Here is a 21,584-nt window from a genome sequence, read left to right on the forward strand (position 1 = left end):
ATATGAATTTTACCAACGTTACATTTCGTACCTGAAATGGTAATTGTACCTGGTACCTTTTTTTATTGTAGCTCCACTCTTCCTAATACAATCCTCTTATCAGAAGATGCATTGGCTTAGCCAGGCTTGTCCACTGTTACCTTTCCTTAGTCCACTGTTGGTCCCACTGTTAGCCCCGATCGTCTTAAACAGTTCTAACCAAATGCATCCATCATCACATCCACAGAACCCTTCCCATCGTTATCCGTGGATGTGATCCACCCACCTTTCATCGCCTGTTGCTTTTCAATCTTGAATCATTTTTTTCTTTCTTTTCGAGGTGGATTAATATTCCTAGCTTCTCACTTTCCGATCAGTTTGCTACTTGCTACTTTGCTACTTGCTACCTCTGATATCCCCCCCTTTTTTCTTTGCTTGTAATACACTCTCGCTTTTGGTCATGGTGCTCGGAGTGGGACTGCTGGTCAACGCGGTCCTTGTGGCCATCCCAGTCGGTGGTAGCGTTGGAGCACTCATGGGCATTGACGCCCACCGTGCTGCCACAGGACAGAAGCCTCTCTTTACTGGAGGAACAAACGACGATGGCACTAGCACCGGCGGTGGCAGCACCGGCGGTGGCAGCGATGCCATTCCCCATAATAATGGCATTACAACTGTTCAACATTGCGATATCTCATATGGAATCATCCCACCTTCAAAGACCGAACAATTCACACGTGAGTCCAACGATACTTGAATTTCAGAGCAATGCTGATCGAGACAGTGAATCCCAATCAATGGGGTGTGACCAAAGCCTCAGACGAGCGCAAATTGTGTATGGATGTACGCAACCCTTCTTCGCCTAACTCACTCAATGCTAACGGCTGTAGGTCCAATTCTGGAACAACGAAACTTACCCTACCAACACTGCTCCCGAATTCTCCGTTACCTGGCAATTCGACCCCATGTCCTCCACCGCGCCCGTGCACGGATATCCCAACATTCGCATCGACGATGTCTTGCCTAAGGCAATGGATGAAGTGTCGGAGCTGAATGTGGACATTCACTGGACCTATGGAGTGGGCGATACACCAGCGGAAACCACCGACTTCGATGCACTGACAGAAATCAATCTCGCTACCAACGTTGCCATCGATATGTTCTTGGACAGTGACAAGGACAAGGCTGAGAACGGAACGCATGCCCAGTACGAAGTCATGGTGTGGTTCTACATGTCTTCTGTGATCTCCCAGCCTTACGGTTGGGGCAAGCCAGGCGTGAACAGAACCATTGACGGAACAGAATTGTGAGTGATCGTTACCAATCGATGACTGGTCCATTAGCTAACTTATACCAGCACACTGTACGCTGGTACCAATCTCCAGGGCACGAACGTCTTGTCATGGGTCGCAAACCCGCCCATTACAGGCGCCGTGGAGAAGTTTACCGGTGATATCTACCCTCTGATCACCGATCTCTACGACCTGAGTGGTGATATCTACCCCTCAAAAAGCGATTATCTTGGCAGTCTGAGCTTCGGAACGGAGGTCTACTCCGTGGACAAGAACGTCACCTTCTGGGTCCCCAAGTACGAGATTGCCATCAAGTCTTGAGCATGTACATTATATCATTGCGGGCATTGTCTTTACATACACATCAAGCGTACATTAATCGAATTCATTTGCAATGAGTCACTTGTCTTAATTTGATTGCCTGCTTCGTTATCTTAATTGAGATAACCCTACTTCGTACTATCGGGTCATCGGCAGCTCTCCGGTTGCGATTTCTCCGCAGTAAGCATTCATAGATGACACCATCAGGCGTGATAATCATCGCATCTTCCATTATCGAAGCTAGTCTCCCAAAACTATACACAAGCAATGGAAGAACAAAACATGGGTCATATTGCAACTATCTCAATCAACGATGCCGGTTGTGGAAACGAAATCAACCCACGAGGTCGCCAACGATGAAGTTGATCCCAGCGAATCGCAAGATGGGTCATGGCTCCAATTGCTCACATATGCCGGATGGTATCCTAGAAACATGGCGCATGCTGAAAAGAAGCTCATCCTCAAACTGGACTTCATGATCCTAACATTCGGCTGTCTCTCATTCTTCACAAAGTACCTCGACCAACAAGCCATAACCAACGCCTACGTATCGTACGTACCGTGCCCACTTTTGAATCCAGTCCGCAAGGAACTGATTGATATCCAGCGGCATGAAAGAAGACCTTCACCTAACCGGCAACACGCTAAACTACATAACAGCCGTATTTTGGGCCTCGTACTGTACATCGATGATACCAGCCTGCTACTGGCTAACGCGCACGCGGATCAACATCGCGCTGCCGACCCTGGAAGTAGGCTGGGGGCTGTTCACGTTCGGATGTGCGTGGGCGCAGAACCTGGACACGATATACGCCATGCGGTTCTTCATCGGGATCTGCGAGTCGTGCTCGTTCACCGGCGTCATCTATGTTATTGGTTCGTGGTACAAGCCCGGTGAGGTGACGCGGCGGGTTGCGCTATTCTTTATTGCTTCGCCGCTCGGGACCATGTTTGCTGGGTATTTGCAGGCTGCTGCGTATACGAATTTGGAGGGGAGGCATGGGCTGGCTGGGTGGAGGTGTGTTTCTATTTATAGAGAGGGTTTTTTTTTGGAAAGGTGCTGACGATGAAGGTGGTTGTTCGTTATTTGCACCGTCATCACTATTCCTATTTGCATTCTGTAAGTGACCTACGGGGTACCTCTAGGGCTATCCGGTGATTAACACGATTAGCGGCTACTTTATCTTCCCCGACGTCCCGCATCGCTCAAAGCCGCGGTTTTTGACAGCGACCGAGCATGAGATTGCTAATAGCCGTCTGAAAGGCCTGACGGCGCCCAGCGAGCTTAAGGTCTCGCGAGAGATCTTCAAACGCGTCTTTGGACGCTGGCATTGGTATGTCTTTGTCGTTCATTGGATCCTGATGGACCAGAACTTCACGCCGTACTCGACGCCGTTTAGTCTGTATCTCAAGGCAAAGCCAGAAATTTACTCCGTGTCACGAGTGAACACGCTGCCGACTATCGCGACAGCGCTGTCTGTTGTCGCCGCGCTGGTCGCTGGTATTACCGCGGATCGTCTGCGAAATTTTTGGATTCCGTCTGTAGTGACGACCATTCCTGTCCTTATTGGTGTGATTTTACTAGTTGTGTACAATGTCGGGGAGAAAGGCCGGTTGGTGGCGTTTATCATCACTGGGTTCGAAGGAGGTAAACAAAAATTGGGACTACTCTCGGTTAACTTTGCCGACGCGTTTGCTAACTTTTGACAGCGATCAGTCCACTCACGATGAGCTGGGCGACTATCACTATGGCCAATGATGCCGAGGAGCGTGCTATAGTCACAGCCAGTATGAATGCTATTGGGCAAGCAATGGCAGCTTGGACTCAGATCTTTCAATATCCCGCTACTGCGGCGCCTAATTTCCGAGCTGGGTTCATTTCTACTTTGGTCACTACGGTCGGGCAATTCCTCAGTGTTGGGCTAATCGCCTTCCTCGTGAGTCGGGACAAGCGGAAAGCAGATTCAAGGGTTTCTGCGTGAAATGCATCACAATGTGGTCATTGTTGATTCTGAAACAGTGATATCAAGGAATATTAAGCATGTCATTTTAGGGTTGTTCGCGAAGTGGCCTAGAAAGGGAGGCACGCGAGCAGTTCAACGTGGCGATGTGTCAAAGTTTTGCACTTTGCCGCATTTTGCAAGTCTTGGCATTGAGCACGACATCCTTGTCAGACCCACTATCTTAATTTTTTTTATCAATCGATACATTCTTCACACTTTCGCTTCTTTAATTTTCTTTCTTTCTCTTCGATTTCTTAGATTGTTTATATTAATCATTTTGGTGTATATAGGACCATTGTGTCCAAGGGTGTATAATGACTATGGCCCCATCAACCATTGAGCCAGAGGTTACCTCTGAGCATACCGATGATACCCAAGTTCGCCGTTCTCGGTGGTCGTTCTACCGCTCCATCCCCTTCCAGATCGCCATCGCTAGTGGTGTCTCATTCACCGCACCCGGAATGTGGGATGCCCTGAACAACCTCGGAGCGGGTGGTGCTGCCGAGCCCTACGCTGTCTCGGCCGCCAACGCTCTGGTCTATGGATTGTTCGCTGTTGTGTGTATCGCCGCTGGTGCCATCAACAACCGCATCGGTCTTCGCTTCGGTCTCGTTATCGGTGCGATCGGTTACCCGATCTACGGTGCCGGTCTGTACACCAACAACTACCACCCCACCACATGGTTCATGCTCTTCGGCTCCGCTTTATGTGGTATCTCCGCAGGCTTCTTCTGGGCAGCAGAGGCGGCCATCATCATTGGCTACCCCAGTCCCAGCGAGCGCGCTTTCTACCTCGCGATTTGGCAGACCGCTAAGGCGGCCGGTCCGATCGTCGGTGGTGCCATTAGCTTGGGTCTCAACGCGCAGCATGCCGGCAAGGGAACAGTCAGCGCCGCTACCTACATCGTTTTCATCGTCATCATGTGTCTGGGCTTCCCCATTGCGCTCCTCCTCAGCCCTGCAGAGAAGGTCCAGCGCAAGGATCGATCCCTGGTTGTGGTGCAGAAGCAGGCGACTTGGGGCAAGGAGTTCAAGGCCGCCTTGTCCTTGTTCACCACCCGCCGTGTTTTGCTCCTCCTGCCCGCCTTCTTTATCAGCTACTTCTATAACGGCTTCCTCAGCACCTGGTTGACCGACTACTTCACTGTCCGGTCCCGCGCATTCTCGTCGTTCTTCACTAACTTCGCCGGAATCGCCTCTTCCTTCCTGCTCGCGGCCCTACTCGATCGCCAATCGATTTACATCAAGACACGTGCCAAGATCGCCTTCACCAGCATCGTTGTCATCCTCATCGGAACCTGGATCTGGGCAACCATCCTACAAAAGCAATTCTACGATGCCCCCGAGGCCCCGCTCTTCGACTGGTTCAAGGGCGGATTCGGCAAGACCTACGCTTTGGTCTTCTTCTGGACATTTGGCGGCCAAGCCTTCCAGCAATTCCTCTACTGGTTGATCGGCCAGTACAGCACGGACATCTCAGCTTTATCCTACCACTGTGGTATTCTGCGCGGATTCGAGGCTTTGGGCCAGACCGTCGCATGGGCCATGCAGTCCGAGGGCGGTGCAAACCACTTCGTCAGCATCGGCCTCAACTTTGGCATTACCGTTCTTGCCATCTTCCCCACGTGGATTGTTCTCTCTGAACTGGAGCACAGCCACGAGGTGCAGGTCACCGTGGAAGACACGAAGACGGCCTCGGCCGACGAGTCAACTGCTTGATTTCGTTTCACTCAACCTGAATCTTCAATTCTTTGCATTTGCATTTTTGCATGGTTCTCGGAATAGATCCGGAACCGTTTTTTTTTTTTTGTATTATAGCCCATATACCCCCGCTCACACTCAACGCCGAGCATGTATAAAATTGTATTAGACTTTCAACAGACCGAAAACAGTGCTATGTTTAAATTTCTTTACAAATCAACGCACGTAACGCTGATGACCCACGATCTACATATGTAATCAGCCAGGCTGTGTTAATTATTATATGTATTTTCAGTACTGTAACAGTCTATTTAGTCTGTAGATCTGTGCCAATATGTCCTCGGCCTCCCCGCCCCGCCTCAGCCAACTCAATAGGCTCATCACTCACATCCACTTGTACAGATTTATAAATCTGCAACCCGCCCGAGGCATCAGTGGGACCGATAATCGGATCCTCCTCTCGCTCCCAGCCGCGCAATCGTTCAACTGTGTTTGAGAACCGGGACGAATTTTTCTGCGTGGTACTCGACGCCCCCTTGGGCGATTTCGAATGCGACCCCGACATTCTACCGGTGTACGAGATCCCGTTGCTGTCTTCATAAGCTGCAATGAACGACTTGAGGAATGCGCTCACGAGACAGAGCACGCTGATTGCGAGGTACATTTCTGTTGTGATGGTCGCGAAGGCGCCAATGAGGATCGGCGTCGCGGAGTTGATTTGTGCTGTTATGTAGTGAAGACGTACACCGGCAAGTAGGATGAGTCTAGGCGGGTTAGCTAAAGGATTTGGTAATTCAAAATTATTACTCACAGCACTCGACATTCTAAAGCTAGGAAGACCATCACTTTTTTCTGCATCGATATCTTGACTTTGTGCACCGCAAGCCCGGAATACAAGAAAAGAAAGAACTCTGTCGCGATGTCGGTCGCTGTGATGGCTTGCCAGCGTGGGAGCTACATTGTGTTAATATTCCTGTCGCAACTTGATTCGCTTGTTCATACCAGACTACTGCATTGAGCCGCACTGATATCCATCCATGGCTTGTCGGTACAGCGAACAGCCAGCAATATTATAGACATGATCGTCCACATAATTACTGCGACCAGGATGGCGCGTACGAACCGACGCTGTATTTGCGAGAAGAGGGCTTCGTAGAATAGGCAGGTCGATAGCTTGGAGAAGCCCAAGACAAGAATTGATATGATCTCAGCCGCGTATCCAGCCTATGGATGTTAACATGGCTCACGAGCGCAGGCGTTGGACGGACCTTGAGCATTCGATCGTCAATCGCAGACTCTACTCGGATTCCCCAGCCATAGTGGGCTTGTGTTATTACCACCACAGCTTGAACGATTGCTACTACCTATGTAAGTGTTAACCGAGCCCGTGGCCAAGATTTGAATTGATACACCTACCACAAGAACCCCAAACAAAAAGTCATCATGTTGCATGAGCCGCCTCTGGAACGAAGCGTAGATACGTGCGATGAGCGCAGCAATAATCAAAACAATGTAAAATGAGGTAATTATCACGATCAATCCGCTGTGATTGTTGGGATTATCCGCCATGAGCGGCGCATTCACCCCCGCGGGCAACGACGAGGCCGACATGGCTACCGAGATAGAGGGAAAACATCAACAGGACTGACTACCTGTGTTGAAGTATAACTGAATACATATGGAATTTGGGGGCGAAATATTTGAGATAGGGGCGGTTTGCTTATTTTTGTTTGTCTTTCTTTCTTTCGGGCGTTGCGCCATTATTAAATTGTAGTTTGGGCCAAATTACGGGAGGATCAAGGCTGCAAAGTGGACAAATAGGCTTTGGAGGCAGAATCGATGCAGGTAGGTGCAGGGTAATCAGCTTTCCGTCCACTTAGATCGACTCAAATGTTGCCAAGACTCGTGTTGCATGAGGTGTGACTGGAGTATGCGGACCGTTGTGCTTGTTATGTAGGGGGCATCATTGCAGGGGCGCTAATTCACCTGGGCATCATACAATAACCTGATAAGGGAGGGGTCACGTTGCATATAAAGGCGTCCATGCGCTACCCCTAGGGCTTATTATGTGGTTGGGTGAATCAAGGGTTCACGTTATCGACATTCTTCAGGGCTGGGATCTAGCCCTAAGTGTCGATGGATCCTGCGACGGTTCGATATATAATCGTAGAAATGCTGGATTATCGGGAATCACGTTTATATAGTTCTTAGTGTGTGTAACGAATCCCTCAAGAGACATAGATATACTTTGTTGTGGCACGCATATTCTCCACATGGTCAACGCGCGATGGAAGAATCCATGCAACTCGGTTGTTCTTGAACGTGTTGTGTTACCATGTGGCCCCTCCATACCTGACCATATTTGCTTTTTTATCCTTCTAGAAAGATAGGAACAATATTCTCAGCTTCTGCTTATTTTCTATCTTCAGAGCAAATTTACCTGAATTCCCAAAGTACCCCAAAGTACTGAAAAGTAAACTCCTTCGGGCTAGTTGCAGCTAGGGATCGACAACCCCACTCACATAGTGGCCGTCTCCCGTCCGGGGCCTTGTGGATTGTTGTCGGGCAACACTTCTAATAAAAATTAAACATAATTCATTTGGATAATATTTCCCAACTTGGCCCCCTTGCATTCTGGGTTTTTTTTCTTTTCTTTTTTTTTTCCTTCTGTTCTTTTGTTGCGTTTTCCCCCCACTTCGTTGTGTGACCGGTACTCTAGCCGCTCGACCATCATGGCTTCTAAAACCTCGGGGTTGGAATTGCAGGATACCGAGCTTCAACTTATGGATCGCGATGTCACAGGCTCCAAACTTGGAACGGTTGTTGACGACCATGATATGCAGCGTATGGGAAAAGCCCAGGAGCTCAAGGTATGTCAACATTTAAACATGGCATAGATCTTATATTCAACTCCAACAGAGAAATCTGCGCCCTGTAGCTGCTTTGAGTTTTGCATCGGTATTGCAAGCGACGTGGGAGTTTGTTCTCATGTGAGTATGTCCTTGCGCACTCAAGCACTCAAGCACTCAAGATAATAGACTAACAAGCCAGTTCTAACTATGAAGGGTTATACAACGGAGGTTTGCCAGGTCTGTTCTACTCTTATCTATGGACATTCATTGGATTTGGGTTCATTATTGCCTCCATTTCTGAAATGGCCTCTATGGCACCCACATCTGGCGGACAGTACCATTGGGTCTCTGAGTGGTCTTCTCCCCGGTATCAAAAGTTTCTCAGTTATATCACAGGTGTGCTCACCCCGTGCTTTAGGTGATCTTTGACTAATTGATTATTGTAGGCTGGATGTCGGTACTAGCCTGGCAAGCTGGAGCAGCTTCCGGCTCGTTTCTCACTGGCACTATCATCCAGGGACTAATCAGCGTGCGAAACCCGGATTATGAGCCCCAAAACTGGCAAGGCACGCTATTCGTCTTTGCCATGGTATTGCTGATCTACATCTTCAATGTATACGCATCCGATATGATGCCGATCCTGAACAACCTCTTGATGATTCTCCACGTTTTGTCGTGGACAGTCATTCTGATCGTTCTCTGGACCTTGGCCCCTCACCAATCTGCCGAAGCGGTCTTTGTTACGCACTGGAAGAATCTCGGAGGATGGTCTACGATGGGAATAAGTGTGATGATCGGACAAATATCGGCCATCTACGGGTCCTTGAGTACGTAACGTTCAGCCCTACATCGAATACGCTAACCCCTCTAGGCTCCGATGCAACCGCCCACATGTCGGAGGAGGTCAAGGATGCAGCTCGAAATGTGCCTATTGCTATTGCCTGGGGCTACTTTAGCAACGGTATCATGGCTATTGTTTTGATCATCACGTATCTCTTTGCCACGCCATCGGTGGAAGACTCCCTAAATGACCCCACGGGATTTCCGTTCCTCTACGTCTTTCAGAAAGCCACCTCTACAGCAGGGGTAAACGGACTCACAGCAATCATCCTAATACCCGTAATCTTCAGCAACATTCTCTTCAACGCCTCGACCTCCCGGCAAACCTTTGCGTTCGCGCGAGACAAGGGACTCCCATTTGCCAAGTGGATTGGCAAAGTCGACACAGACCGGAAGATCCCCGTCAACGCCATTGGGCTCTCTTGTATCATCAGCTGCGCGTTGTCCCTCATCAACATCGGCTCCGAGACCGCGTTCAACGCTATCATTTCTCTCAACGTCGCCGCTCTGATGTATACCTACATCATCTCGATTAGCTGCGTGATCTATCGCAAAATCTGGCACCCTAATACTCTTCCACCTCGACGATGGGATATGGGTCGATGGGGATTGTCTGTCAATATCATTGGACTGCTGTATTGCTGCTTCGCGCTCTTTTGGTCCTTGTGGCCCAGTGATGTCCATATCACATTGGAAAACTTCAACTGGAGTGTGGTCATCTTCCTGGGAGTTTTCTTTATCAGCCTTGGGATGTATTTCGTGAAAGGGCGGAGAGAGTACGTTGGTCCATCGGTGATTGTGCAGAAAGATTGATACTTGTTGTTGTGATTGTATCCACATTTGTATATACTGGTAGATAGCCCAAAGGTTGGCCCCATTTTTGTGCTCATATGTTCAAGTTTGTCTCGATCTAGAGTGTACTTTACATTGTCGTTCTTGAACAAGTTCATCACCATTGGCTTCGTCCAATGGCGTCGTATATATCCTGGTAATTATGGATGAATATAAAGGAGATTTTGTAGGAACGGAAGAAAGCCAGAAACATAGACACCAGATTGAAATCCCGTCTTCTGTCAATTGTTCTCTAAAACAGAGTACAATATGATATGCCGACAAAATATCGACAGCAATTGGTATAGATGCGATGAATTCAAGATTGAATCTATTAATAGATTTTAGCAAAAAAACTTCGGCCATCGACCCACACAGCAAACACTAAATTCGCATTTACTATTGACACGCAAGATGAACTAGAAAACCACAGACACATGTGGTCTAAGCCCTAAATCAACCCATTCGTGACGGTTATCGTCATAACACAAATTCCAGGGCTGGAAACAGTGGACTGCGCGATCATGCGATGCACATGCACAGGATAGCATTATCGAATCATTTTCATTCGTCCTACCGATACACCGATGCCGCTAACGGTTGCACAACGTAAATGGCATTTATGAAGAATCCAATGCTCAAGATGTTCAAGATATGCATGTACAGCAAGAAAACAAAAATCAGGGTGGCCAATTGGAACATCCCGGATGACGGGACCGTTCACGCGGAATTCCGGTATTCTGGAAAGGCTGGAAAAAAATAAAGGAAAAGCGAGAAGATTTCATGTGGGAAGTCTCGATTGTCTTGGTTTCCAACTTGAGTATGAGTTTAGGAACAGAACCCTACCTTGGCTTCTTGAGTTACCTTCAGGTTCAATGTTGTACAGAGTCTGAACCTAAGAAAATGAGGTTGCTTAAAGAATTCAATGCGATTTGGCAGAAGCTATTGTGTTTTTGTAAAATAGGTTGCCACCTAAACTAACGGAGGAACATCACCAATCGCTGCCTTACAAGAACTGGGCTGTGTACCATGGAATTGAAGAACACCCAATTTCCCGAAGTTTTGATGATTTAATAAAATACATACATACTTTGTAATACTCAAATACAACAGCGTCCAAGTGCATTGCGTGTCCACGGGTACTGGGACTTTGATGGCCCAAAAAAAGAAAAGTGTAAACTTGCGTTGCGTGGCTTGGTGTCATCGGAATAAAATCCATCTGGTTCCCGCCTCTTGACTTCTTTTGCTTTTGAAAATATTCCAATTTGTTTCACTTGAGATTCTTTGATGAGAATTGATTTACAGTTCTCTACTCCACTCGTTACATCCAACACACAGCACAATAAGCACAACAGGCCCAACGAGCACAAAGCACGCCGCACATCCATTATCGCAATCTTCCAAGATTAACAAGGCGCCTAACTCATTCCATCAGATCGAACTACTTAGTCTGTTTCGTCTGTGTTCAATCACAAAATCGCCGTGAATTGCTCTATCGTCTCTTGGCAGTTCCCACACGCTCCACAACGGCCACAAGCTCAGCAGATCCCAGCCGTTTCAGAGCTGCCTTGAATCGCGGACGCTAAAAAGACGGTGGAACTCTCGCTCTAATAAAATGGCGGCCCCCCAACCTGCTTCTCCCCAGCGGAGTCGTGGATTCAGTGTCAAATCTCAAGAGTCGCAGAATTCAGGGAAATCTGCCAAAGGTCATACCCGTGGTTTTTCAGAATCTTCAGAAGAAAAGGCTCGTCGCAATTTACACACCAAAGCCGATCCTCTCGTCGCTATGAATGAACTTCAGCCTAGTACGTTGTTGGGAATTTGCCTTCCGGTCGCATCTCCTTCAATCTTCAGTTCAACTAACATCAAAAACAGTGGCGGTTGCGCTGGAAAAATCCAATTTGGGCTCGCTGCGCGATGTCCAGCACAAGGATCAATATGGAAATATCATCAGTTCGTCTCCACTGGCATTCCTCGGGCGTTTTTACGGGCGTTTTTGCTAACCCTTGCCTCAGCCGATCCCGACCTGTCAAACCCCACCCGGCCACGTCTCGAGCGTCCCTTGGATACAATTCGATCGTTTGAAGCAGCCATCTACGGGGCTTACAGTAATAATCGTGGTTCGTACGCCAGAACAGGTATTATTACTTTGTCATATATATTTTCCAGACAAAAAGGGGAATTGAAGCTGATTGATCTGGACAGACGATGCCGCATCACAGATGGGCGATTTCAGCCGCCGGACAAGCTACTACGGAGGTATGTTTCGCGCCATTTCTTCCACCGATTCATTCTAATGTCTTGTTCTTCTAGGTCAAAACGGCAACGGTAACCGCAGATACGACCAAAACAACTACGGTCAAAGCCAATCCCGACCAGACAGTGTGATAAACGCCTACCAGAACACGCCCCAATCCCCTGAGAACCCCAACCCCAACCCATACCCCTACAACCAGAACGGCCACCAGAACGGCAGAAGACGTCCCTCCCACCACATGCGCGGCTCACACTCACCCCCCATCGCCTCACCCGATGGCTACCCCAACATCGGCAACAATGTCAACAACTCGCAATACGGATATCCCCAAAACAACGGCTATCAGCGCTCCTATGACAACGTGACCGCCCTATCCAACAATGGATCCGGACACACAGACCCCTACGGCCAGTCCACAGACCCCAGCTCGATAAACAGCTCCAACGACCAATTGCAGCAGCAGGCTCTGCAGCAACAGCGTCTTGACGAGCGCGCTCAGGCCGAGTATGGATTCAGCGGGTTCAGCTCGCCAAACGTCGCTCAACCTCAACAACCTGCGAACTCGAACTGGTATGGGCCCGTTGCTCCCTCTGCCAATGGGGCTGGGCATGCTGCGGCTCAGCCGAGCCCGCTGTCCAAGAATATGAACCAGAACGTGACCCCGACCCCGACTGATAAGGCGGAGAAGAGGAAGAGTTGGTTTAAGCGCCGGTTTAGCAAGGATTGAGCTTGCTTCTGGATCTGGCTGGTCTGGAAACACCTAGATGATCTATCTGGGGTATTGTATCTTGACAATTTTCATGAGGTTCTTGTCTATCTGATGCATCGTCCTTGATTTTCTTGGAGCTGGCGTTATGGATTTATGTTGTATGGGTTATGGGATGGGATGCAATATGGATCTGGGTTCTGTCATTTTTTTTGCTTTTCACTGTTGTTTCATCTCGCATTCGGTAACTAATGAGGTCATGATACATGTACACGTGGGACACTTGATTTAGGATAGGGTTTGTTTTATGTGTTTCCGATAGGATAGTCGCTCTTGTTCACTGCTTCGCATGTACTCCATATAAATAGCTGTATCTACTGGATATCTATTTCATCTGCTCCTGCCTGCTCCCTAAGAAAGACATATAACCATGCAGGTACCTGTACATGATCGCCAGCACAAAACTTTAGTCAATTTGGACCAATCTTATTGAAAAACCTCCACAAACGAGAAAATGGGAATCAGAAAGCACAAAAGAACCTGACATGTAAGCTGCGCTTACTTCCGTCCAAGCAACTTGTGCTTCAGCTTATCCGCCAAGCCCTCATGCGCAACCTTGGACTTCTTCTCCTTCTCCTTAAGCGTTGCCTCGTCGATATGGACGTTGCCCTGGCCGCCACGCTACACCAAAGATAAGTCAGCCATTGCGAAACCTCTAGGAAGTCAAGATCCGGGAACAGAACAGCAGGGGAAATTAAAGGGGGGGCGAAAAAAGTATCAGGGGAGCCTCAGTATACAAAAGGGGCAGAGTGAGGGTGTTTAATGTGTTTAATATAAAACAGATTAAAGACGACAAAGCGACATCAATTCTCTTGTCTTACCCCGATATGGTAGTTCTCGTCGGAAGAGTTGCGCACCGCAAGTTCCGGGATCATCTCCGCGTCGTGGGGAACCTTGGAGGTTGGGCGCACCATGGGCGATCCGATATTTCCTGCGCCGCCGCGCTGTACACTTGAAGTTAGTTGATAGAACCATAATAGCGAGTTGGCGCCAGGTCATCCGGCGCATCATGGATCCTTACACCGGCAGAGTAAGCGCCGTCGCCCTGGTCGCCGTAGACGCCTTCGCGGACGATCTCGCCATCAACGTATCTGGACTGTGTTAGTGAGATGTGTTACGCATCGCGATCTGTGTTACGCACTCGGTGGTGTCATGGCCGATGTTTCCCTGGCCTGATCGATCTACACGTTAGCTGATGCGATGCGACGTGGATGAAAGGCGACTGTGGTAAGTGCGAACGTACCTCCGCGGCCGTGAGAAACCATAGGCGAATCTTTGTCAGGCATCGTGAACAGCTGGCTTGGTTAGAATGTATTGCGATGAAGGTGGGGGAAAGATGACAGGGGGAGACGTGGGTGGTCTTATCGAAAACAAAAACGTGGGCGATAAGCGATGCAGGTACGAGGAGATTCAGGGATCACTTAGCCCTGGCTCTGCCCAGTGGCCCCAGAGACCCGGGTCTATGGATGGCTTACGATTTCGATCTAAAGCAACCTTAGAAGCGCCGATTCAACTATCAAGATCGTACAGGTAAGTGGGCACTGGGGATCCAGATTCTTTATATACAGTCCACTTGGAGTTGAATGCTGGCAATTATGCGACACGAGAAGTTCCTCGCGACTCATTCTCTATCACGGTAGAAAGAACCAAAACTGTTATTCAACCACATTTATACTAAGTATTCGACTTCATGACGTCGCTGATAAGATAACATCCTCCGATTGGTGCATCCATGACAAACCATAATCCGCTCTGATAGCGACCTTGGCGTTTATATTCGATGTTTTGCATATACTATACACTACATTATCTGTGAATATATGGACATATAGAAAAGTATGAGGAATAAACCTACATTCAAAGAGTACCTAGTACTGTAAGATCGTTCTTATATTGATATGGAAGCACACAATCGCTGTTTCAATTACATCTTAGACCCGGAAGATTGCTGCACATTGTTCCGACGATTGTCTCGAACCTCGATTTATAAAACATATGTGGACTCCCTAGCAGGGACATATCCTTGCAAGATATGTCTACCTCATAGCTAATTTCAACCTCCTTAACCTTCATGTAGGTAGTCCAGTACGCTGCCGGCTGCAACCTAAAACCCACCTTGGTGAATCAACTTGTACTTGGGGATGGCCCCGACATCGGCCACACCTGGCATTGAGCAACGGTATTTGAATACTGTCGAGTTGAGAGCAGACACGATCTGCTTGGATCGGTGTGGATAGAGTGGAGAAGGGTCTGTCAGATCGCGGGCGTGGTCTCCACTAGGAGTATGTGCAACATTGTACAGCATTGTAGCCAGAAACTGGATTCTGCATGTGTTCCATCCTCATTGAATATTCCCAATTAAAAGTGAGCATGCAATGCGGAGGGGAAAAGGCGATTCTGTTTCCCAGTCCAATGACGTATTCCTACATGTACTCAATCTCAAATCAGTTTGAAGCTGCTTCACCAACTTCTTTTGACATCGTTGGCTTTATTAGTTGAACAATATGCCATAGAAACATCGACCAGATAAGTAGGAGGGTATAGAATTTGAACTTGGCCGCTCCTCCAACAATGGCCAGGCTCTTAGTCCGCAGTCAGACCACAACGCCGCTGTACATGCAACAGACCGGAATAGGTATTTCCTCTTTGCAGAACATGGAGTGGGTTTGAATGGTCCTGCATATGCCATGGTATTCTCCCTCAAATAATGAGTTGTCGGTCACCTACGTCAGACGGTTCAATTGCAAACAAATGTAGTATGTATGATGCCATACAAACTGAAGTTGACTATTTTTCATCCAAATTGATTAGAATTTCCAATATCGATAGAGAAAATTTTCTCTGTTTAGCAATAATGCAGGAACTTCCAAGCATGTACAAGACCTAGTGAAATCTGATAAAGTCTGCGGTGGTCGCAAGCGTCTTCCGTAGTGGAGACACGACGCCAAACTCGAAAAGTCATCCCGCAACCTTTGTTCCCCGGTATACTCTGGCACAACCTACGTATAACCCACAGGAAACAAAAGAACACACCTGGGGCCTTTATTCACTCCAATCTCAACCTTCTCCATTGCGTTCTTTCTCTACTTCCAACCTCCACCTTATTGCCCCTCACCGACCCCTCGCGATCATCTCCAAAATGGCATCATACCAGACCGGCAGCGAGGCCTTCACTCGTGAAAAGCAGCCCGCCACCGAAACAAACACAGCACCCACAGCAGCTTGGGCTGACAAGTACCGCGGTGTTCGTTTCACACCCCAAGAAAACTATTGTACACTGCTAACCACCACACAGGCAACCATCGAAGATCTCGACCCTCCCCCAGCGCTCTCAATCTCCTCTCAAGACCCAATCTCCACAGCTCTCATGGCCGCCTACGAGCGTGACTACACCCACCTGACCGTAATCTCTCCTACAAAGCGCTCCCTCCTGGGCTACCTCAGCATCCCCCGGCTAAAGGAGCTGCTGCAGAGCGGGGCCGTGAAGGAATCAGACCCGGTGTCCGAGGCGATGCAACGCTTCAACCGCAAACGCGGCATCTACCAAGTGATCACCATGGAGACGCCGCTCGAGGAGTTGGAGCAATTCTTTGAAAGCGAGACCGGACCCAATGGCGAAAAGCGCGAGAAGCAGCAGTTCGCCGTTGTCACCGATGTTACACGCAAATTCGTGCTTGGTGTTGCTACCAAGGATGATTTGGAGGATTTTGTCAAGCGCAGACCTGCCTAATAGCGGTGATGGCGTGATATTTTGAGGGTGGTTTCTATTTGGCACTGCATATTGGCGTATCTGTCTATACCAGGGCATGGAGCGAGCTCTTCCTTGGATGCCGTTCTTCAACATGAACAGCGCATTTCTGATGGCCTAGGCGTGGGACTGGTGAATTCGAATTGAGAACCTGGATATCGTGGACAGATCCAGGATACCAATGTGGTATTCGATTTTATTAAAACTTTATAGAATGATCAATGGATGGCTGTATCCGTCCGTAACTTTTTCTTTCACTCGTTCGTACAAAAGAAGACACCTATAACCCAAAAATGCCGCAACGCCATATGATTTCTTTTCTGAATGCCCAATTCATACATTTATTGGCCCTTCTTTGAGTCTGGCTTGTTGAGTGCTTTTCTGTCCTCTTGGTCTTCCATCCAAGCGACATAGATATATGCAAATAAAACCACGTTGGCGGTAACAGCTGCGGTGCCTCCTGCAAGCGTTGAGCTCCCTGATTGAAGATGGATGGATTAGGAATATGTCATTGTAGAAATTGAAGAAGTTTCCTACCGCTGAAGATGGTGTTCACAGTCAAGAAATACATGCCAATGGGGGCGGCAACCATGGCTACTGTGAAGCCGAGGAGCTTGTAGATTACATCACTAGATACCGAGGGTGATTAGAGATTGTTTTGGAGTGGACTTTATTATGGCTTTGAGGGGTTTTTACGTGGGGACAGCTGGGGACACATCGGAGCTGCTTTTCGGCGCAGGCTTCGCCGCAGCATCGGCGTAAGATGCATTATGAGGGCGACGGGCAGACATGGTGTGTGACGAGTACACAATAGTTCATAAGAAAAAGGAATAGGGAAAGTCTCACAGACTTCAAGGTCCAATATTCAAAGGAGCTCAGGACAAAAAGGAAACTATTGCAAGTTGCCGAGATGAGCTCTAGTGTCCCATCTCCTGTGTTCTGATTGGCTATTGTATAACGCCATGACACGCAGTTAGTTGTTGCACTGTACGTGGATAATTCTATACATTGTATAGTTACTTTATTGTTTTTGATTCTATACAACCTATAAACATTTTGATACTAGTGAAACTTCAATGACACAATTGATTACTTACACAATCTCCTTTGCTCTGCTCTCTTAATTCCACTTTTTTATGCTTAATTGATTCCCACACGTGATTGGGCGCGTAATTATCGCGTTTCCGCCTTTGGCAGAAAAAAACAGTTCCTGAATAAACCAAAGACAATCGAATGGGAGGCGAATCCACATTGTGAGCGATGGATATTTCTGTTCCAAACACTCCATCTCGAGATAAAACCATCCCAAGTACTCCCCCCGAAGAATATGAAACCATCGCAACCCTTCCTCTCTCTACATTAACCCCACAAAGATTCACCCAACCTACTCAACTTCTTGAACAACCATACTCAGTACGAAATAATACTGTAATCCAAGTCGCTGCATCGTCGCCTGCGGGCCCGATTTCTTCTCCTCCTCGCAAACCGCAGGGTGGCCTCCTTTCGTCCCTGATCGCCCCCTCTGGTACCCATTTCCGACCTCCTGCCTCCGGTCCTGCGAAGCGCACACCACAATTTGACCTCGACGACGGTCCTACATATCGAGGCGGTTCCTCAGACGAAGAGTCGCATTTCAGAAGCACTGACATCAAACCTTCTATGTTCGAAAAAACCATTCGAAGTATCGAGAAAGAAAAAATCATGGAGTCCCCTGTCCGCACCGACCCCGGATCGATTGATCGATTTCGTGAAATTACAGCAAACGCAATGTACGACCCAAAAAACACCACTATGAAGCGATCTGCGGATGAGATGAGTCCTCCCGCAAAGGGCGTGGCCATCAAGAAGGCCCGCCAAGATGTGCCCTCTCGCGCACAGCCCGTGGATGATATCCAGCTCCACCAGATTCAAGACTTCCGATTGCGCGTAAAAGTTGAGCGCGCTGTGAAAGTCATGAGCCATCTGTCTGTCCGAACCTGTATGGATGCGCTCTTGCAGACCAAGGGCAATTTCGATGCAGCCCTTACAAACCTGGCCAACTTTCACACTAACAATACGCAATCCGTGGTCATCGAATCCTCCGAGGATGAGCTGAGTGCTTCCCCGGCCGCCGGCGTGGCCCCTGTGGCCAAACAAAAGATCAAGGCTCGTGGAACTATCCAGGATAAATGGGCTGCAATGAATCTCCCCGCGAAGGGCGGTGACTCCGAAGAAGAAGAGGGAAAGCCGAGGCGCCGACTTATTCGAGGCCCAAAGTCTGATATTTCTTCTCGCCCTGCTTCGCCTCCTCGTCCCATCACCATCGAGGACACCCCTCCGAAGAAGACGGGCCGTCTCCAGAAGGGAAGAAAGATGCGTTCGCCTGATCGATCTGAATCACCCGAGGCCATGATGAGTGACTCAGACGATTCTGATGCCCAAGTGAAGGAAACCACCGCTGGCGGATTGGATTCCAAGGTCCTGAAATTCTTCAACACCTGCGCTGTTCGTGAGCTCGCCGATCTCGCTTCTGTCCCCGAGGAAACTGCTCAGATTATTATGAACAACCGTCCATATAGATATCTTGATGAAGTGCGTGTTGTGTCTGCCCCGGTACCTGAAACTACGAAACCCAAGGGCAAACGAGGTGGCAAGGCCCCCAAGCCCATTGGCGACAAAATTGTTGACAAATGTGTGGATATGTGGACCGGCTACCTGGCAATTGATGCTCTTGTGAGCGAAGTGGAGGCTCTCGGTAAGCCCGTCGCCGATGAAATGAAGAAATGGGGCGTCGATACTTTCGGCAAGCGTGAAGGCGAGCTTGAGCTCACAAAAATCGCTGCTGTGAAACCCGAACATGACTCGGGTATTGCCACTCCTTCATCTTCGCGCCAATCTCCAGATAGCGATGACGACATGGTCCAGTCTAAGCGCAAATCTCGTTTGATCTCACAGCCTGCTATCATGGCCAAGGATCTGGTGATGAAGGATTATCAAGTTGTCGGCATCAACTGGCTGAGACTGCTGTTCGAGAATGAATTGAGTTGTATTCTGGCCGACGACATGGGTTTGGGCAAAACTTGTCAGGTTATCGCTTTCCTTGCTCATTTGTATGAGACAGGCGTCAAGGGTCCTCACCTGATTGTTGTCCCTTCTTCGACCATCGAGAACTGGCTCCGCGAGTTCCAAAAGTTCTGCCCGGCTCTGAATGTCATGCCTTACTACGCTGGCCTCGCAGAGCGCGCCGTAATCCGTGAGACCATCGAGGATAACCGCGACGATATTAATGTTGTCATCACCACTTACACTATTGCCAAAGCAAAGGTTGATGCCAAGTTCCTTCGTGACATGGATTTCACTGTTTGTGTCTATGACGAAGGTCACATGTTGAAGAACCACCAATCGCAATTGTACGAGAAACTAATTCGGATTCGCGCTCGTTTCCGTCTCCTCCTCACTGGTACACCTTTACAAAACAACTTGCAGGAACTTGCATCGCTTCTCGGCTTCATCCTTCCAAGTGTCTTCCAAGAGCACAAGGAAGATCTCCACGCCGTGTTCTCGAACAAAGCCAAAACAACTGACGAATCTCACGCCACCCTTCTGTCCGCGCAGCGCATCGAGCGCGCCAAGTCAATGATGAAACCTTTTATTCTCCGACGCAAGAAGCACCAGGTCATCGATCTTCCAGCCAAGCACTCTCATGTCGGATGGTGCAAGATGAAGCCCTCCCAGGTCGAGATTTACGATCACGAAAAAGACCAAGTGCGTCAGCTCTTGGAAGACCGCGCCGCTGGAAAGAAGACCGGTTCGAAGTCTGCCAACATTCTCATGAAGCTACGTCAAGCTGCTATTCACCCTCTTCTTGCTCGCCGCCATTACACCGACGAAATTCTCCAGAAGATGGCCAAGGCATGCTTGAAGGAAGAGAAATGGTCATTCTCCGACCCGAAGATTATCCTGGAAGAACTCATGCCCTACAACGACTTTGAATGCCACCACATGTGTCTTGAGAACCCCAACTCGCTCGGCAAGTTCAAGCTCAAGAACGATGAATGGATGGACTCCGGAAAGGTGGAGCACATGAAGGAACTTCTCACCCGCTTCATCGCCAATGGCGACCGCACCCTGATCTTCTCGCAATTCACCATGGTGATGGACATCCTCGAACACGTCCTCGAGACCCTGAAGATTGAGTTCGTCCGTCTGGACGGCCGCACCAACGTCGAAGACCGTCAGTCCATCCTGGACGCTTTCCACGAGCGTACCGAGATCCCTGTCTTCCTGCTGTCGACCAAGGCAGGTGGTGCAGGCATCAACTTGGCCTGCGCCAACCGCGTCATCATCTTCGACTCATCCTTCAATCCTCAGGAAGACGTGCAGGCCGAGAACCGTGCCCACCGTGTGGGTCAGACCCGCGAGGTGGAGATCTACCGCCTGGTCACCAAAGACACCATCGAAGAGCAGATCTACGCTCTGGGCCAGACCAAGCTGGCTCTTGACCAGGCTGTTGCTGGTGAGGATGGCGCTGATGCTAAGAAGGGCGAGGAACAGGGCATGAAGGTCGTTGAGACCATGATGTTGGCTGAGCTGCAGAATAAGAAGGAGGAAAAGAAGGAGGAGGAAACTAAGGATTGATTGCAAATGAGATGCACTGTTTGCTGGGCACTGCATGGTTGTGCAGCGCTGCGTTTAATGATATGCTGAGAATATGGCATTAGTGAGTACATGGTGTTTACGGTGGTTTGATATCATGGCGATTCGGATTCGCATACTATTGTTAGATTAGACGATACAAATCTAGCCATTCAACACATGATAAATTTTTGAAGAGCGTAGATATGTTTATTGTCAGTTAGTTTGTGGGCATCAAAGATGAGCATGTATGTATGGGGAATCTATGGATAAAGGTATTATAACACCTCGACATGCAAGCAAAAGGCAGAGAAAAGCAAAGGCTATGCAAATTGTCCAAACCGGACTGCGAAAAGAGCAAAAGAAGAAATCACCAATCAA

At 48.7% G+C, this 21,584-nt stretch overlaps 10 protein-coding genes across 10 annotated transcripts; 6 read left to right on the forward strand and 4 right to left on the reverse strand.

The window, feature by feature from the left end:
• Window positions 1-439: 439 nt before the first annotated feature.
• N7529_006360 (glycoside hydrolase family 12 protein) lies at window positions 440-1,592 on the forward strand (the record flags this gene model as incomplete). Its single annotated transcript, XM_057241887.1, has 4 exons — window positions 440-716; window positions 764-822; window positions 870-1,285; window positions 1,337-1,592. 4 exons carry the CDS (start codon window positions 440-442, stop codon window positions 1,590-1,592), a joined length of 1,008 nt encoding a protein of 335 aa, XP_057097246.1.
• A 313-nt stretch (window positions 1,593-1,905) lies between these two features.
• Window positions 1,906-5,313, forward strand: N7529_006361 (uncharacterized protein; the record flags this gene model as incomplete). The annotated part of the gene is made up of 5 exons (XM_057241888.1): window positions 1,906-2,144; window positions 2,200-2,610; window positions 2,765-3,240; window positions 3,303-3,529; window positions 3,886-5,313. 5 exons carry the CDS (start codon window positions 1,906-1,908, stop codon window positions 5,311-5,313), a joined length of 2,781 nt encoding a protein of 926 aa, XP_057097247.1.
• Window positions 5,314-5,602: 289 nt separating this feature from the next.
• Window positions 5,603-6,906, reverse strand: N7529_006362 (uncharacterized protein; the record flags this gene model as incomplete). The annotated part of the gene is made up of 5 exons (XM_057241889.1): window positions 5,603-6,059; window positions 6,107-6,249; window positions 6,298-6,519; window positions 6,564-6,659; window positions 6,712-6,906. 5 exons carry the CDS (start codon window positions 6,904-6,906, stop codon window positions 5,603-5,605), a joined length of 1,113 nt encoding a protein of 370 aa, XP_057097248.1.
• Window positions 6,907-8,027: 1,121 nt separating this feature from the next.
• Window positions 8,028-9,800, forward strand: N7529_006363 (putative GABA permease; the record flags this gene model as incomplete). Its single annotated transcript, XM_057241890.1, has 5 exons — window positions 8,028-8,165; window positions 8,215-8,285; window positions 8,347-8,543; window positions 8,594-8,974; window positions 9,019-9,800. The coding sequence occupies 5 exons, from the start codon at window positions 8,028-8,030 to the stop codon at window positions 9,798-9,800; spliced, it is 1,569 nt and encodes a 522-aa protein (XP_057097249.1).
• A 1,633-nt stretch (window positions 9,801-11,433) lies between these two features.
• Window positions 11,434-12,802, forward strand: N7529_006364 (DUF2406 domain-containing protein; the record flags this gene model as incomplete). The annotated part of the gene is made up of 5 exons (XM_057241891.1): window positions 11,434-11,623; window positions 11,694-11,771; window positions 11,834-11,956; window positions 12,024-12,077; window positions 12,132-12,802. 5 exons carry the CDS (start codon window positions 11,434-11,436, stop codon window positions 12,800-12,802), a joined length of 1,116 nt encoding a protein of 371 aa, XP_057097250.1.
• A 537-nt stretch (window positions 12,803-13,339) lies between these two features.
• Window positions 13,340-14,127, reverse strand: N7529_006365 (DUF3602 domain-containing protein; the record flags this gene model as incomplete). The annotated part of the gene is made up of 5 exons (XM_057241892.1): window positions 13,340-13,462; window positions 13,663-13,785; window positions 13,863-13,932; window positions 13,983-14,013; window positions 14,085-14,127. 5 exons carry the CDS (start codon window positions 14,125-14,127, stop codon window positions 13,340-13,342), a joined length of 390 nt encoding a protein of 129 aa, XP_057097251.1.
• An 818-nt stretch (window positions 14,128-14,945) lies between these two features.
• Window positions 14,946-15,146, reverse strand: N7529_006366 (uncharacterized protein; the record flags this gene model as incomplete). The annotated part of the gene is made up of 1 exon (XM_057241893.1): window positions 14,946-15,146. The coding sequence occupies one exon, from the start codon at window positions 15,144-15,146 to the stop codon at window positions 14,946-14,948; it is 201 nt and encodes a 66-aa protein (XP_057097252.1).
• Window positions 15,147-15,980: 834 nt separating this feature from the next.
• N7529_006367 (putative cystathionine beta-synthase (beta-thionase)) lies at window positions 15,981-16,571 on the forward strand (the record flags this gene model as incomplete). Its single annotated transcript, XM_057241894.1, has 2 exons — window positions 15,981-16,085; window positions 16,137-16,571. The coding sequence occupies 2 exons, from the start codon at window positions 15,981-15,983 to the stop codon at window positions 16,569-16,571; spliced, it is 540 nt and encodes a 179-aa protein (XP_057097253.1).
• A 359-nt stretch (window positions 16,572-16,930) lies between these two features.
• Window positions 16,931-17,380, reverse strand: N7529_006368 (vacuolar ATPase assembly integral membrane protein VMA21; the record flags this gene model as incomplete). The annotated part of the gene is made up of 3 exons (XM_057241895.1): window positions 16,931-17,067; window positions 17,127-17,218; window positions 17,286-17,380. 3 exons carry the CDS (start codon window positions 17,378-17,380, stop codon window positions 16,931-16,933), a joined length of 324 nt encoding a protein of 107 aa, XP_057097254.1.
• Window positions 17,381-17,849: 469 nt separating this feature from the next.
• On the forward strand, window positions 17,850-21,206 carry N7529_006369 (DEAD/DEAH box helicase; the record flags this gene model as incomplete). The annotated part of the gene is made up of 1 exon (XM_057241896.1): window positions 17,850-21,206. One exon carries the CDS (start codon window positions 17,850-17,852, stop codon window positions 21,204-21,206), a length of 3,357 nt encoding a protein of 1,118 aa, XP_057097255.1.
• Between the last annotated feature and the right edge of the window lie 378 nt (window positions 21,207-21,584).

The sequence above is a fragment of the Penicillium soppii genome (genome assembly GCF_028829465.1).
Source record: "Penicillium soppii strain IBT 18220 chromosome Unknown utg000005l, whole genome shotgun sequence".
In the NCBI taxonomy this organism is placed as follows: Eukaryota; Fungi; Ascomycota; class Eurotiomycetes; order Eurotiales; family Aspergillaceae; genus Penicillium; species Penicillium soppii.